The following is a 14,975-nucleotide window of genomic DNA, read 5'->3' as shown; positions in this document are numbered from 1 at the left end:
ATTTCTCTTCTACGGGGCTCGGAAATATACGACATAAATCGCAAAATATTCAGCGGTACTATGACCAATATAGTTCAACCGTCGAATAAGGTGTTTATCTCTAACACTCTATTTACATCAAAAGTGTTCTTTCGTTCATCCTAGCTCCTTACAAATAGTGACACTGGATTACTTAGTAAGAGACAATAGTATTGATTTTGTTTTATCGTTATTCGACCGTGGACTTTAGAATCATGGCACCAAATGGTTACAGGAAGATCTCCTCGACCAATGACTCTGCTGAGAAAGTTGGTTTTTTCTCCTTCCTTCTATTCCAATGGATGAACCATGTCTTAAGGACAGGCAGTAAACGAGCCCTCAAGGAAGGCGATTTTGTACCTCTCTCAAACGAGAACACTTCACAGTCAGCCATACAGCGTCTTGATGAGAACTGGAAAGAAGAAATAGCTGGCTCCACGAGGAAGGAAAAAAGACCGAAGTTGTGGAAAAGTGTTGTGAAGATGCTTTCCCGCAAGGAGGCTGCTTCTCTTGTTTTCACGGGCGTCTTGTTCGGGATTTCCCGACTCCTTTCACCATTGTTCATTGGATATCTGATTTTCATGTTAATGTCTCCTGGAGAACATAGCAATTATCTCCTTCATGGTTGTTTGTTAGCGATGGTCATGACAATAAACCTTTTGGTCGGGAGCCTCGGCATGCAACATTACATTTACGTGGGTGAAACACTGGGCATCAGATCGAGTAACGCATTGAGAGGTCTCGTTTACAGAAAGGTGAGCACAGCTAACGTAGCTGTCTTGTTCCCACTCCTCTCCAAAATCTGCAGCGGTGCTTAAGTGATGATAATGAAAGATAATGGTGATAATGAAAGCCCTAACGTCTGATTGTAGTAACAGAAATTGAAACTGAGTGTCTGGTGGGAATGCATTCTTTCTGTCCTTGGCAACAGTAAGTGTTTGCTCCAGAAAATTCTGGCAACCCCCTCAACCAATGTCTCGTAATAGATTAGTCACAGCCATAGGGTATTTTCTGTCCCTCTTTCTTTCAATACCATGAAAGTTCTTTTAAGCTCTAGGCTGGTGGATGACAGTAGGATACATAGTGAACTTTGGTTTTCCCTTTCAAGAAGCCAAGAAAAATGTGCCCTATATTTAGTCAATTTCTCAATTGAATATTCAAAAGAAGGATGCCACTTTGACGCTGGTTTTTATTGTTTTATTCTTAGATCTTACTCCTCAGCAAGAGTGCATTGTCAAAGTTTTCCACAGGCCGTGTGATCGATCTCATATCAAATGATGTGCAGCGGATAGAGAAAGCACCTTTTTGGTTTTGTTTAATAATTTTATCGATGTTTCAAATTGTAATTACAACATTTCTGATGACGTATCTGATTGGCTGGCAGGCTCTTATGGGAGAGATGTTTCTCTGTCTTCTTTTACCCTATTACGACGAGATGTCTTCTGTCTTTGCTGCACTGCGTCTGCGTGCCGCAGCAGAATCTGATCGGCGAATTTCCTTGACAAACCAAGTGGTTTCTGGGATACGCGCTATCAAAGCGCATGCGTGGGAGGATAAATTCAGAGAAAAAATAAAACGTATACGAAAGTAAGCAAATTTTCAAAATCTATTATTTGTATTTACGTAAGTGCTCAAGAGCTTTGCACCGACGAGGCTATAGCGACCAGATAACCCATGTGAAATGTCGGGCTAATAATCGAAGATTTTGTAACTGAACGAGTGAACAACAAAGTACGGTACGTTTTCCCCGAGTTCTTGCGTAGATTATGACGTTGGCGAACAGAGAGAAAATGCGACGAAGAGTTTATTGTGCATTGTTTATTGAAAAATATGCTAAGTTTTCAGTGGGGTTTAAGATGTAATAATTGTTTATTAATGTACCGCTATTAAATATCAGAACACGCAAAATATGCCACGGCTTTACACTGTGGAACATGACAAAAATACGGACTGAAAACGGAGAGACAAAATCGTCTATGTAAATCATCCAAACGTTGCTTTTTTTTCGTAGTTTAGGCTTTCTTTGATATCAAAGAACCTTCAAGTACATCAATTTTTTACCTGATCCTAAAGATAACTTTAATGGTTTCTTATACATAATACGGGGCTGCGAAGAATACAACGCACTCGCAAAATATCCGCAAGTCTCATTCGTTAAACCGTCGGATAAGGAATATGTATATAGCCAATCAGTGGGCGCAGATTTTCTCTGTTCGTTTAGTTTGTCTGAAAATGATAACCACAATGCTTTTCGTTTCTTGCAGACGAGAAATCGGCATGATCCGAAAGAAAAGTGCTATTCTCTCAGGTTTGGCTGCCTTGGAGTACACTTCAATTCCAACCCTGCTGTCCATTATTACGCTGCTACTTACTGGTCAACCCCTAACACCAATCAATGTCTTTATGCTTTTAATATTTATCAACTTACTAAGACTTAACATTTGCTTCAATTTTGCGTATGGTGTGGTGGAGACACGTGAAGCACTTGTATCACTCGGGAGAATAGAAGATTTTCTTATTCTAGAAAATTTGTTTGCCATTTCTGACGATCGGGGTGTAAAAGACAAAGAAATAGCACGAAAGAAAAATTCCGTTAAGTTATCAAGCGATTTTAAAATGACAAGCCAGCCACAAGAATTGGAAGAAAAACCCGGGACTGATCAGTGGATAAATCCTGATATATCTGGAACTTTGTTTGTGTCGAATTTAAACTTCAAGGAAATTGGGAGAAAAGATGAATTTATCATTCAAAACGTTCAATTCAATGCTCCATCAAGAAGCTTGACGGTCGTCACCGGACCAGTGGGCAGCGGTAAATCAACTCTCCTCTCAGCGATTGCTGGCGAGATGTCAGATATAAGCGGAACAATAAGCCGCCAAGGAACCTTTGTGTATGCGACGCAAATAGCTTGGGTGTTTTCTGGAACCTTAAAAGAAAATATTTTATTTGGAGAGTCGTACGATGAACCAAGATACACCAGAATAATCGAGGTATGCGCACTCGCAGAAGACTTTCAGCAGTTTCCGAAGGGTGACCAAACAGTTGTTGGCGAGCGCGGTACCGTTCTGAGCGGTGGTCAGCGTGCAAGAGTAAGCTTAGCACGTGCAGTGTACGTGGATGCAGACCTTTATTTGTTGGACGACCCTCTGAGTTCGGTGGACTACAAAGTTGGTCGGCATATTTTCGAAAAGTGTATTAAGTCTTTGCTTGGTGAGAAGACGCGACTGTTAACTTCTCATCAAGAACATCACATGAAAGATGCCGACCAAGTGATTATGCTGCACAAAGGACGCGTTCTGGGGAGAGGAACTTACGCGGAACTTCAAGAGAAAGGCATTTTAAATTCCACAATCGACCCACTTCACCAGAATGCTCTGGCAAGAACTCATTCCAACGACAAAACCCCAAAGGAGAACGAAGAGAAACGCAGCGGTATGGTCACAATGCACCTGACCTCTGATTGCAAAGATCTCAAAATATCTGTTGAAGACCGGGCAATCGGAACGGTATCAAGCAAGCTTTACTGGGACTACTTCAGAAGTGGTGTTCACTCCTTGTTCATCATTGGAGTACTTTGCTTGTGTTTATTTACCCAAGGTGAGCCCTGATGAATTATTGAAGAAGAAAGGACAAAACGAGTCTCCCCACCCATTGTTAGGTGTCGCAAAGCAAGTCCTACTCTTCTTTGGAGGAAAAAGCAAGCGAAGTCAGAAACTCTAGGCCAGTCGCGTTTTTTTTTAGAGGAACGAAGGAAACTTGGAACAGAGAGGCACGCAGAGGGTGATGAGATTGACATATTACGCCCGCCAATTTCCTGGAAATGAAATGTTAAAATCAATATACGTATTTTAATCATTTACCATATTTTTCGCCCTTTTTAGCATCGATGGTTTCCCCTGACGTATGGCTGTCGTTTTTGACCACGAAACTTCCACCAGAACAGAAAGACGAGACAAATCTTACTATCTATAGCTGTTTGGTCGCTGCTTCCTTCGTATTGAGCATCCTCAGAGCCTACATTTTCTTGTTGATTTGCCTGAGATGCTCTGAGCGTCTTCACGACGAAATGGTCGTGGCTCTTTTAAAAGCACCGGTTCTTTTCTTCGACTCAAATCCCGTGGGTAGAATCCTAAATCGATTCTCTAACGATGTGGGTTGCATGGATGAGTTATTACCGCTACAGTTTCTATCTACGATTCAGCTGGTTTTGTTACTGCTCTCATCGATTATAGTACCTTCTGCTGCGAACCCTTGGCTTTTGTTTGTCACCGTCCCAGTGACGGCCATGATTCTTTACTTAGCGAGATTCTACTTGAAGAGTTCCAGAGAACTAAAACGATTGGAGTCAATATGTCGAAGCCCATTCTTCTCTCACGTATCAGAGACCCTTGACGGACTGAACACGATTCGGACCAGGGGAAGACAAAAAGATTTTATAGACAAGTTTTACACGTAAGTTCGAAGTGCATGTGAATCTTTTGAAATCTTGCAGTTAGATTCTGTTTTTTTTTTTTTCGACTGATACTCTTTTTTTGTCATCAAGCTCTAATGTTTATCAAATGCAAATAGAAGCCGTTTCAAAATTTAGTTAAACTGAGTTCTGCACGGCATGAAGACATTCACAGTTTGAGCAGAATGAGCCCGCCAAAGGTCTTCGAGGGATCTGCTATTAATAGTGGTGCCACTGCCAGACGTTGTGCCGACTCTTCTCAAAATTTCTCGCTGGCGAAGAAAGGCCCGTGCTGCAGCTAGCGTTAGTAACAAGGGTCTGCCCGCAGACAAGGATAGAAAAACCTAAAGGTGGCTGAACACAATTTTCGCGCGCGCTTTTGCTGATGCAATTCAGCCCGCGCACAAGGACTGCAGAAAACAAACATACCGTCAACAGAGCGGTCATTTCATTTACTCAACACGTACCAGCACTATCTGCGCTATTTTTCTCTATAGTTGGCGCAATGTATAGAGGGCTTTAATCTCTTATTACAAAGATATGTTAGAAAAGTTAACGGTGAAAAGAACTTACCTCAGCTTTTTCGTCGTTACCGAGAGAAACCAGTCAAATGCAGCGCATGCTTAGTAATTAAAAAAATTGTGATTGAATGGAAAATTGCTCTCTCGGAAATATGCCTATTTCTTGAGAACCACTCATTAGAATTTCACGAAATTTGGCACAAAAATACTTTAGGAAATAAATAACTGGAGTATTGAAAAATATTGATTTTAAACAAAGGAAATTCTAGAAAATCGAGTGAACCACCTTGAACAAGGGATAATCAAAGATCTCTCTGTTAAATTGTCAGCATAATGGTGTTAACTTGTGAGTATCGTTACAGGCTCGTTGCATGCAAATTATAAAGAAAATCTAATGACTAGATTTTCTACAAAGAAACAAAACCGATTTTAATTTGCCTATATATATCTACTCATGTCGCTATGGCAACGGCACATACGTCAGCTTAACTGTCGAAAAGGCAAAGTTTGTGTTGTTAACTTGCTTGCTGCCAGTTTTGGCGACCGAGAGATCAAGGGTTTTAGAGAAAATGGTGAAAGAAACAAAGGTATCAAAAACTGTGTTCAGCCACCTTAAATTGTTACATATCAACAAGCAAGGTTGTATACCGGCTCCCTCCTCTAAAAATAAGACGAAAAAAAAAGACCAGTTATCAGTATAGTTAAGAAGACTTCCCGACATGTTGTTCATCTTGGAGACGACAGTCTCTTCTATTTACCCCCAGTCACCCCTCCCCCACCTCCACAAGCACACACGCACACCCACACATATCGCCACCACCACACCCTGCGCGATGCTATGCGAACTAAACATTTCTACTCGAGATGATTTACGTCAGTTTATTTTTGTTTTCCTTGGACAGCCACCAAGACACTCATACCCAGTCGTTTATCATGATGACCGTCGGTGGCAGATGGTTCAGTACCCATATGGATGCAGTTATGGCTCTATTAATTGGCTCAGTGGTTTTAGGGGCAGTTTTATTATCTCAAGATGCCGGTAAGTAATTGCTCCGTTCCACGCTCATGTACACCCGTACATTGTGACATGGCGTGCGATAAGTCGGTACGGCAAATCTTTCCGTGTATATTGCCTCCAAAGCAAGTCAACCCATTTCGTCACCGTCTTCATAAAGACCGTTCCACTTCAACAAAGTTTTTTTCAACTAATAGGCCTTTTGCAGCTAGAGATCACGTGCTTAGATACCGCATAGCAACGCCATGCTGGAGAGCAAGCACTCCAGTGATCTCAGACAGTATAGAGGTCACAGAGGTCTGCATTCAAACTAAGAATACAGCGGATAACAGGTCAAAAGGTAACCCAATTCGAGAAATCCAGTAAGAAGTAATCAACAGCTTCCCCGGAGTGTATCAGCAGCAAAATCACACCAAAATTCGTTTTTCACTGATACACTCCAAGGAAGCTGTTGCTTAAAACTTACAAGATTTCTCGAATTGGGATACCCTTTAACTTGTTGTCCGCTGTATTCTTTGTTTGAATGCAGACATCTGAGATCACTGGAGTGCTTGCTCTGCAATATGGCGTTGCTATGCGGTATCTAAGCACGTGATCTCTAACTGCAAAAGGCCTGTTGAGCATGTCCCACATGTCATTACATTAGGTACACGCGACGTGCGTTGTCCCGTCAAGTCGTGTGGAGTTCTGTTTTCCGTGTGGAAAAGAAATAAAATATCAAACTATTGAGTAGGGAATCTTAGGGAGAAAATATTTTGTTATTCGTGCAACTGAAATAGATTTTCAAAACAGATCACCATAACATAATTTTTACGCATGACTTTTAGTGACGCTTTTTCATGACCTTTCGTCACAAACAAAAAGCTGTTTTGCTTTATCGTTATTCAAATTTCTGCCGTGCATCATAAGAGGGACTATGATAAGGATTTAAAGCACCATTACATAGTGCCAAAGCGCTTTGATAGCGGCAAACCATCATGCTAAAATAACCGACGTGTTCTTATTTGACGTCATCGCCTGAAGAGGATTTCTAGTGTTGCGATGGGAGCGTAGAGAAATCAATAATCAACATTGATTTTACAACGCGAGAAAAACGGAAATCTTTTAGTTATAACACTTTCTTTGTTCCTTTAGTTTATTTTGATTACCATTTTTTTAAAAAAAGCTTCCGCTGGACTTTCCCTTGCGTACGTCGTCCAAACAATGTCTCTGACGCAATACGCTGTCAGAAAATCATCAGATGTCGAGAATTTTATGACGTCAGTTGAAAGAGTTATGACCTACACCAAGCTTGACTCTGAGCCTGGATACCAAGTGGAACGACGTCCCCCGGAGCACTGGCCATGCGAAGGAAATATTATATTCCGCAATGTGTCGATGACGTATTACCCGGGGGGACCTCAAGCACTGAAGAACATCAATCTTGACATTATAGGAGGCTCAAACATTGGTGTTGCAGGCCGCACGGGCGCCGGCAAATCATCTTTTGCAGCAGCTCTACTGCGCATACCCGACCCTGGTGGAGAGATTTTGGTGGACGGAATTCAGTTAAAGAATATTAATCTCCGAGCTGCTCGAGGATGTATATCCTCTCTTAGCCAAACTCCAGTACTTTTCAGTGGATCCTTGAGGAAAAATCTGGATATTGGGCAGCGCTTCCAAGACGCAGACCTGTGGCGAGTCTTGGAGGATGTGCAACTGAAAGATTTCGTACAAAGTCTTGAGGGACAATTGGATTACGAATTGTTGGAAAATGGCGCAAATTTAAGTGTAGGAGAACGTCAGTTGATTTGTTTGGCTCGTGTTCTGTTGCAGAAAAACAAGATTGTCATCTTGGATGAACCCACTGCACACGTGGATCCAGGGACAGAAGAAACAATCTGGAGAGTGGTGCGAGAGAAACTGAAGCACTCCACGGTAATAACTATAGCTCACCGTCTGAACACCATCCGACACTGCGACAAAGTTCTTGTTTTCAAGGAGGGAGAGGTGGTCGAGTCTGGAACCTTTGGCACATGAAAACTAAAGCGTTTTATAACTGATTCCAGTCAGCTATGATTAGTAGTTTCTGCTTTTATCGTGTGTGCTTTTGTTGAATCAAAACTGAAGTATTGAATACTGCCACGGTCTATACAATTTTAAACGAGAGAACTGAGAGAGATTTTCTGAAAATTTTCGGTCGAGTGCTTTGAAACGTGGTACGGGAAAGGAAGAAATAATAAAATGTCCAAAATCGTCTTCTGAATGTCTGCGAGAGAGCGATCTAGACTAAACACTACAAATTTTTCCAAACCAGTTTCTCGCTGGGCTTGCAATAATTTTCCACTCTAAAAGATGGGGGTCAGCTCTACCCTAATTAAAGGATGGTAGAGGGACGGGTAGGGCGCATTTCTCACTTGTCAAGCTTGCCTTGCGTTTTCTCCTGCCCGCTTGTAAACGGAGAAAAAAGATCCCTGTTTGGCAGGTGAGGAAAACCGGTTCAAGGAAAATGTTTCTACAGACAAATCTGTAGCTTTTTCGAAGTTGCTTCCAACATTTAATAAATTCTCTCCGGATACGAAAATCAAAGTGAAGCGGGTCAAACCCAGTAAAAGTTCTCCCCTCCCATTCACGTTTTCGAGTAAGTTTCGATTTGATGTATTTTACCCTTTTTCCTTTCCTGTATGCCGTTTAAATATATCAAACGCAGGCTTTTGCAAAAATTCTGCAGTCGAGCTTTCTTTCGAATAAATAAATAAATAATTTAGCGATGGACTTCCAGTGGGCGGCTCTTCTCGTCCACTGTTTTCAGATCGAATTGGATTTTGGAATGTTGGTTTTTGCGGAGGGAGGAAAACAGGAAGACCCGGAGAAAAACCCTCGGAGCATGGACGAGAACCAACAACAAACTCCACCCACATGTGACACCAGGTCCGGGAATCGAACCCGGGCCAAAGTGGTTGGAGGCGAGTGCTCTCACCACTGCGCCATGACAGTCTTCAAAGATTAAATTCCCTTCAGTTCATGAAAGAGAGCAAAATACTTCAATACCTTTATTTCACATCAAAAAGGTCATGTTTTTTAAAACTGTTCTTAAGTGCCATAGAATCGTCTTTGAAATAGCGAGGTTAAAATAATTGAACCGTTGTTTGGCAACCTATGACAAACATTATTCAAGAGGGACCAGCAGTATCAACTACGAAAGAAAGTCATTTTAAGTTATCATCTGGTTCAAAGGTATCCTAGTCCTCGTGATCCTAGTCATCGTGATCGTGTATCATAGGTCGCAACAACTCCTCAACTTGGAAATCAAATTTCTCAAGTTCGTAGGATAAAGCTTCAAGTGCCAGACAACCAACACCAATTAAAAGGCGCAAAGCAGCAGCTGCGTTTGAAGACTGTGTTGATCCATGCTCAGTGTGAGATTATCTTACAGCCTACCAAGGAAACTCATGCCTGACAGTGTTTCTTCTAACTTAACTGATAGTTTGATAAGTTGTGTTAAACAAGGAAACATTAAATTCAAAAGAAGCATTCAGTTCATCGACCCCGACCACATCATCATCATCATCATCATCATCATCATCATCAAACCCGGCCGGAACATAATCAACCACAGCATCATCGACACTTGTAGCAAAACCAGAATTAATAGATTGATAAGTTTTGTTAAACAAAGAAACATCCCAATCATTCCAAGCATCAACATCATCACTAAGATCATCATCACTTAGATCATCATCACTTAGATCATCATCACTTAGATCATCATCACTTAAATCATCATCACTTAGATCATCAAAGGCAGCACCCTGATCCTCGACTCCGACCACACCATCATCATCAAACCCTGCCGGAGCACAATCAGCCATAGTATCATCGACCTTTGCAGCAAAACCGTCACCCACAGTGGCACCAGCATCCTTAAACCGATCAGTAACAGCAACCCCAGCACCAGTGTCGTCACCAACGTTATCAGGACAGAGCTCCTTCACTGCAAACAATCCATTCTCTATGATCAACCTCTTAAAGTTGAGTTTCTTCGTTGTCTCGAAGGACGCTGCATCGTTCTGTTCTCTCAGTTCCTGGTTGATTGATTTAAGGATTCCGCCTGTAGGTCCTCGAGACCTTTTAAACATCGCGAATCCATCCCAAAAGGAATTAGATCCTTCACATTCCAGGGTGGCATTTGAAGCCTCTTCTTCTTCCCGTTTGCATTCATTTTGTGTCTTGTCGCTTTCCAAAACTGAAAATAATTACAAACTAACTTGTTAACGGTTTTCATCCCCAATATCTTTTTTATAGTGCGTACATTTGCATTCTTGGTCTGAACAACTGAAGACGTTTAATACAGCGCGCATCTTTCAAACCAATTAAAAAAGTCCAATGTTTCCTTCCAAACGGGGTGAACGCACGCAAGTCTAGTCCCCTTTTCACCCATTCCACCCTCTAAAGCTGGCCTTCGTCAAATTCCCGACCGGCTCTTATTTCGCTCGTTCTCGCGCGCAAAATTTGCGCTTCCTCCTGTGCGCTTCTAAACCGAAAACTTTTTGATCATTTCAATAGAAAAAAGCACTTTCCTGGGGAAATTAGATATGGAGACAACCAAGGGGTTTTAGAGACAGGGACAATCGATTATCTCCCAGAAACTCAATCAACTCCATCTATCAGTGATGCGTTTTACGAGCTCGCCAAATTGAAATCTCGACAATTATTACGTCACGTTTCTTAGCAACTTAACAAGAATAAACAAAGAAAATAGATTTTCTCACAGTGAAATCAATTCTTTACATTTTAATGCATCGCTGTCTCCTACGAATGAAACGCGCTTTTAAAAACGCCAATTCTTCAGTTGTAAAACGAAGTAATCACGCACATAAAATAAATTTTCTACCTTGAGTTCCAAAAGTGACAGGGAACTTGTTAATTTTTTTCCTGGAAATAAAACCCACAGTAAGGACACTCAGGGCAGTGGTGAAAAATTGCTTAAAGCCGCTTGGCTTTAATTGTTCTTCATGTTCTTTCTTTCTTCTTTGCCGAATACCTATGATTCGGTCAAGTTTTACCTAAAATGAGAAAAACGAGATTAGCCTACACACGGACTGAACAAAGCACCACGAAGCGTAACCTTTTCAAGGGAAAAAAGACTATATATAAAAACAATTCACACCTACCATTTTGGGGGAAGTTTGCAATGTACTCCAATACACAACTGAAGTAGTTTTCAATCTTTTTTTCTTACAAGAACTCAATATCTGTTCACTTTTAAGTTGGAGCACAAGCTCTTATAAACTTTCACACTTGCGCAAGAAAAGTGATCTCTGCCTTTATGACGTGTGCAATATTTCGGCGCGCGCTAGTCGTTCGGATTTTTACGCATGACGTAATCACTATAACCTTGCGAAAAAGCAACTGTCGATTTTCTTTTCAATTCAGTTTTATTTTACTTAAAAACGCTTAATAATAGTAAACGCACTAAATATCTCACACTCGTGATCAAAATTGATTACAAGGACCAAGAACCATCTCTCCCTGAAGCCGTTAACTTATTGGTTAAACTGGGGATAGGAATTTTTGGCTCTTCAAGATATCGGCTCTGTGCATCTTTTGGTCTAACTTCATCTCCAACCAAGATCCCATCACCCAGCAGGTCATGAGCAGTAGCTGGAGACGGATCAGCCATGAGTTCCGAATGCCACCATCACCCTGATGGATTCACGACAGCCGACAAATGAGAGGCCGCCCAAAGGATACTTGGAGGAGAACCGCACAAAAGGACACGAGGAACAGAGGCTAGTCACGGGGACAGATGGACCGACGAGTAACCGACAGAAGTTAGTGGGGTTCTCTGGCTGCTGCGTTATATGCTTAGACGCACGAAGAGGACTAACTAACTTTCCAGAGCGTTGCAACGCTATAAGTAACGGCTGTTCTAAATATTCTGGATTTTTCACAGAGTTTGTTTCTGCGGTAAACGAATTGCGCATATTCTGCTAGGTGAAACAAACATTTTGACGATAATTACTTAGGAAGATAAAGAAAAAACTGAAATTTTTCGGAATCAATCAAATTCGTTATTATAATTTGTGTCGGCAAGACGGAGAAAATAGAAGGCCACCTGCACTGATTTCATTAATTTCCATCGATCATTTATTCATTAGAAAGTAAGTTGAATTGAACTCAAAAGAATTTAGTGCGGAAAAGCGAAGATTTCCTCAACCTTTAATTCAAAGAAATTGGTCAGCAATTTCAATTTTACAATTCTAATCTTTATCAAACATTTTGCTGGGAAAATGTCCAAAGATTGAACACCGCTTGATATTTGAGCATACGTTCTTTATAGAGTTGTAAAGATTTACTGTTAAAAAGGCGTTACTTTGGCGTTCCAAAGAGTCAGAACACATCCAGCCGTGGTCGAGAAAACAGTAAGAGCTATGGTAGGCAAACTGTGTTCAGTTTGCCCAATGGGGACCTGTAGAACAAGGCTTATTCTAGACTGTGACTGATCCTGAAAAGAAAGAAGGGAAGAAGTCAATGCAGGTATTCTATACCATGGGAAGGGAAAAAAAACTTATTAAATCATTCCTTGTTTTAGTTTCATGCACCACACGAGAACACCAGACTGTGGGACAGCCTGTGTTAGTTCAGCCCTCGCCCGATTGAAGGGGTTCACGTCGCAAGAGATTCCTAGGTTGGGGGACTGCTTCTGTCCGTGCACCCCCCACCCGACTGAAACGGGGTATTTTCGTATGAGAGTGCCTGGCTGTGGGATGCCTTTAATTCACTAAAGGCCAGATGTGGTAAAGGGAACCTCTCATCTCCTGCAACAATACCTTGCCCCTTGATTTTAGTGTAATCCATTGACATGTTGAGAGTCGTTTTGCATCACATGAACTTGTACCGGGTCACTTCCACAGCGATCGGTAGGAAAGGCAACTCCTGTAGTTCAAAAAAGGAAAGATATAAAACAAAAATTTCAAAGGGCACATGAATGATAAAAAAAAGCTTCACATGACAGAACAAACAATTCCAAAGGACGAAACTTTCAGCTTCTAAACCCTTAGATGATATCTCACCCGACCACTAAATTTGTCCTCGGTATATCGCCCTGTGATATGATAACTGAGTGAACAACTAGATATAAGTACGGTTACTCAGACGATAATAGATTTGCGCATGTTCTCACTTGTTGAAAGGTTTATAGGACTTTTAGATGCACATAATTTAAAAATGACCTTAACAAATTGCTTATTTGACAATTTTGAAGATGGAGAACAAAATGAAGGAAACGATGTTGCTCTAATAATCAATTTCAAATTTTGCTGCTTGAATTGAAAGTAAAGTTCATTTGGAAAAATTTCCATATAACCTTATACATTAATTATGCATTCCATTCATTAATTATGTATGTGCGTCATTGTTTTTCAAGACAATAACTTATTCCCAAGGGTGTAGCATATATACATTACTAATAAGTACTTACTGCTTTAATAAAAGAGAAATTGATTGAGAGTGGCTTATTTTTCTCTATTTTTGTCTCACGTTCTTCTCCTTTCTCCCCTTTATTCCTACTAATTTTTCTTCCTTTTTTTCTTTTTTACCTTCTTAGCAGCCCTGCTGAGCCCGAACCGTTGCTCTTTAGTCAATGCGTTATTACCAGACCATTGCTTCAACCACTATGCTGCACAAATCAGTTATTACTGTTTGTTCTACCTTTCGCTGAAAAAATTTTCATAACAATATGAGCATTGCTATAATGCCCAAAAGAATGCATCTCTTCTTCTCTACGATTGGCCAAATACCACATGAAAAATAAAATTTATTCATCCCTCTTTGTATTAATGGGTCCAAATTTGGCAAGAAGAAGTATCACCAAGGCCTCGCTATCGAAGGAAAGTGGGTATTCGGTGGCATTTGCCGAGAAACCAAGGACTGCTTCCTTGTACTGGTAGAGCGTAAGGACAAAGATACACTATTGCCCATCATACGAGCTCAATTATTGCCGGGGACACGCGTGATGAGTGACTTCAATAAGGAGAGCTCACAATCGCCTAAATGACGAGGGCTATGATCATCTCAAAGTAAACCACAGCCTAAACTTCATTGAGACACTGGTGCCCACACGCAGGGCATCGAAAATACATGGTGGGGAATCAAGCGAGGTTTGCCCCGAACAGGAACATCCAAAGAACTTTTCCATGGCTACCTACAAGATTGTGGGTGGTTTGCACGTTACGTCATTGCAGCCATGTTGGTGGACGTAAACAATAGATATCTCATTAGCTTCTTTTGTTCGTCCACCAGCATTTGTACCTTTCACCATTGTTACCTGTGTCTCTAAGAGATTGGTTGCAAACCACCTATGTGTGGCGTCAACACTACGGAAATGTATGATGGACGATCCTCGCAGTAGATAGCGCTATTTGAGCAATAGCGAAATTCAAAATAGCGAAATTCAAATAGCGCTATCTACTGCGAGGATCGTCCATCATACGTATCAAATACCGCAGTTCAAAATATATGATTTTCATATATTTATTCTATCTCACTACGGAAACGATCCCTTTGGAAACATTATCGAACATATCGCCCACCTTTATGAAGTCCAGAAAGACTAGATTGATAAAGGTTTCTTTGCATCGCTGTATGCACCGGCTTTCGTGATCTACTTTCATTGCTTGGACACGAAAGATTAATGAAAGGATCAACTAAAACCACAAGAACAGGTAAGATACAACATTTATTTCAACTTTACATTGACAAACTTTACAGCCTGGCGACAACCTTGATATTATTTTTCGGCCAACCATACGCTTTGTTATTTGTGCAACTGAAATAGACTTTCAAAACAGATCAGCAAAACATAATTTTTACGCATGACTTTAGTGACGCCTTTTCATGACCTTTCGTCACAAGCAAAAGCTGTTTTGCTTTATCGTTATTCAAATTTCTGCCGTGCATCATAAGGGGTAATATAATAAAGATTTAAAG

The 14,975-nt window shown here is 41.0% G+C and overlaps 1 protein-coding gene across 1 annotated transcript; it reads left to right on the top strand.

The window, feature by feature from the left end:
* Positions 1-230: 230 nt before the first annotated feature.
* Positions 231-9,054, top strand: LOC148721672 (ATP-binding cassette sub-family C member 4-like). The gene is made up of 6 exons (XM_088736761.1): positions 231-773; positions 1,226-1,605; positions 2,283-3,616; positions 3,901-4,471; positions 5,893-6,029; positions 7,171-9,054. Exons 1-6 carry the CDS (start codon positions 234-236, stop codon positions 8,022-8,024), a joined length of 3,816 nt encoding a protein of 1,271 aa, XP_088592887.1. The 5' UTR covers positions 231-233; the 3' UTR covers positions 8,025-9,054.
* The last annotated feature ends 5,921 nt before the right edge of the window (positions 9,055-14,975 follow it).

This window comes from Stylophora pistillata, chromosome 10, assembly GCF_964205215.1.
Source record: "Stylophora pistillata chromosome 10, jaStyPist1.2, whole genome shotgun sequence".
Classification (NCBI taxonomy): domain Eukaryota; kingdom Metazoa; phylum Cnidaria; class Anthozoa; order Scleractinia; family Pocilloporidae; genus Stylophora; species Stylophora pistillata.
This window is presented reverse-complemented; position numbering and strand designations above follow the sequence as displayed.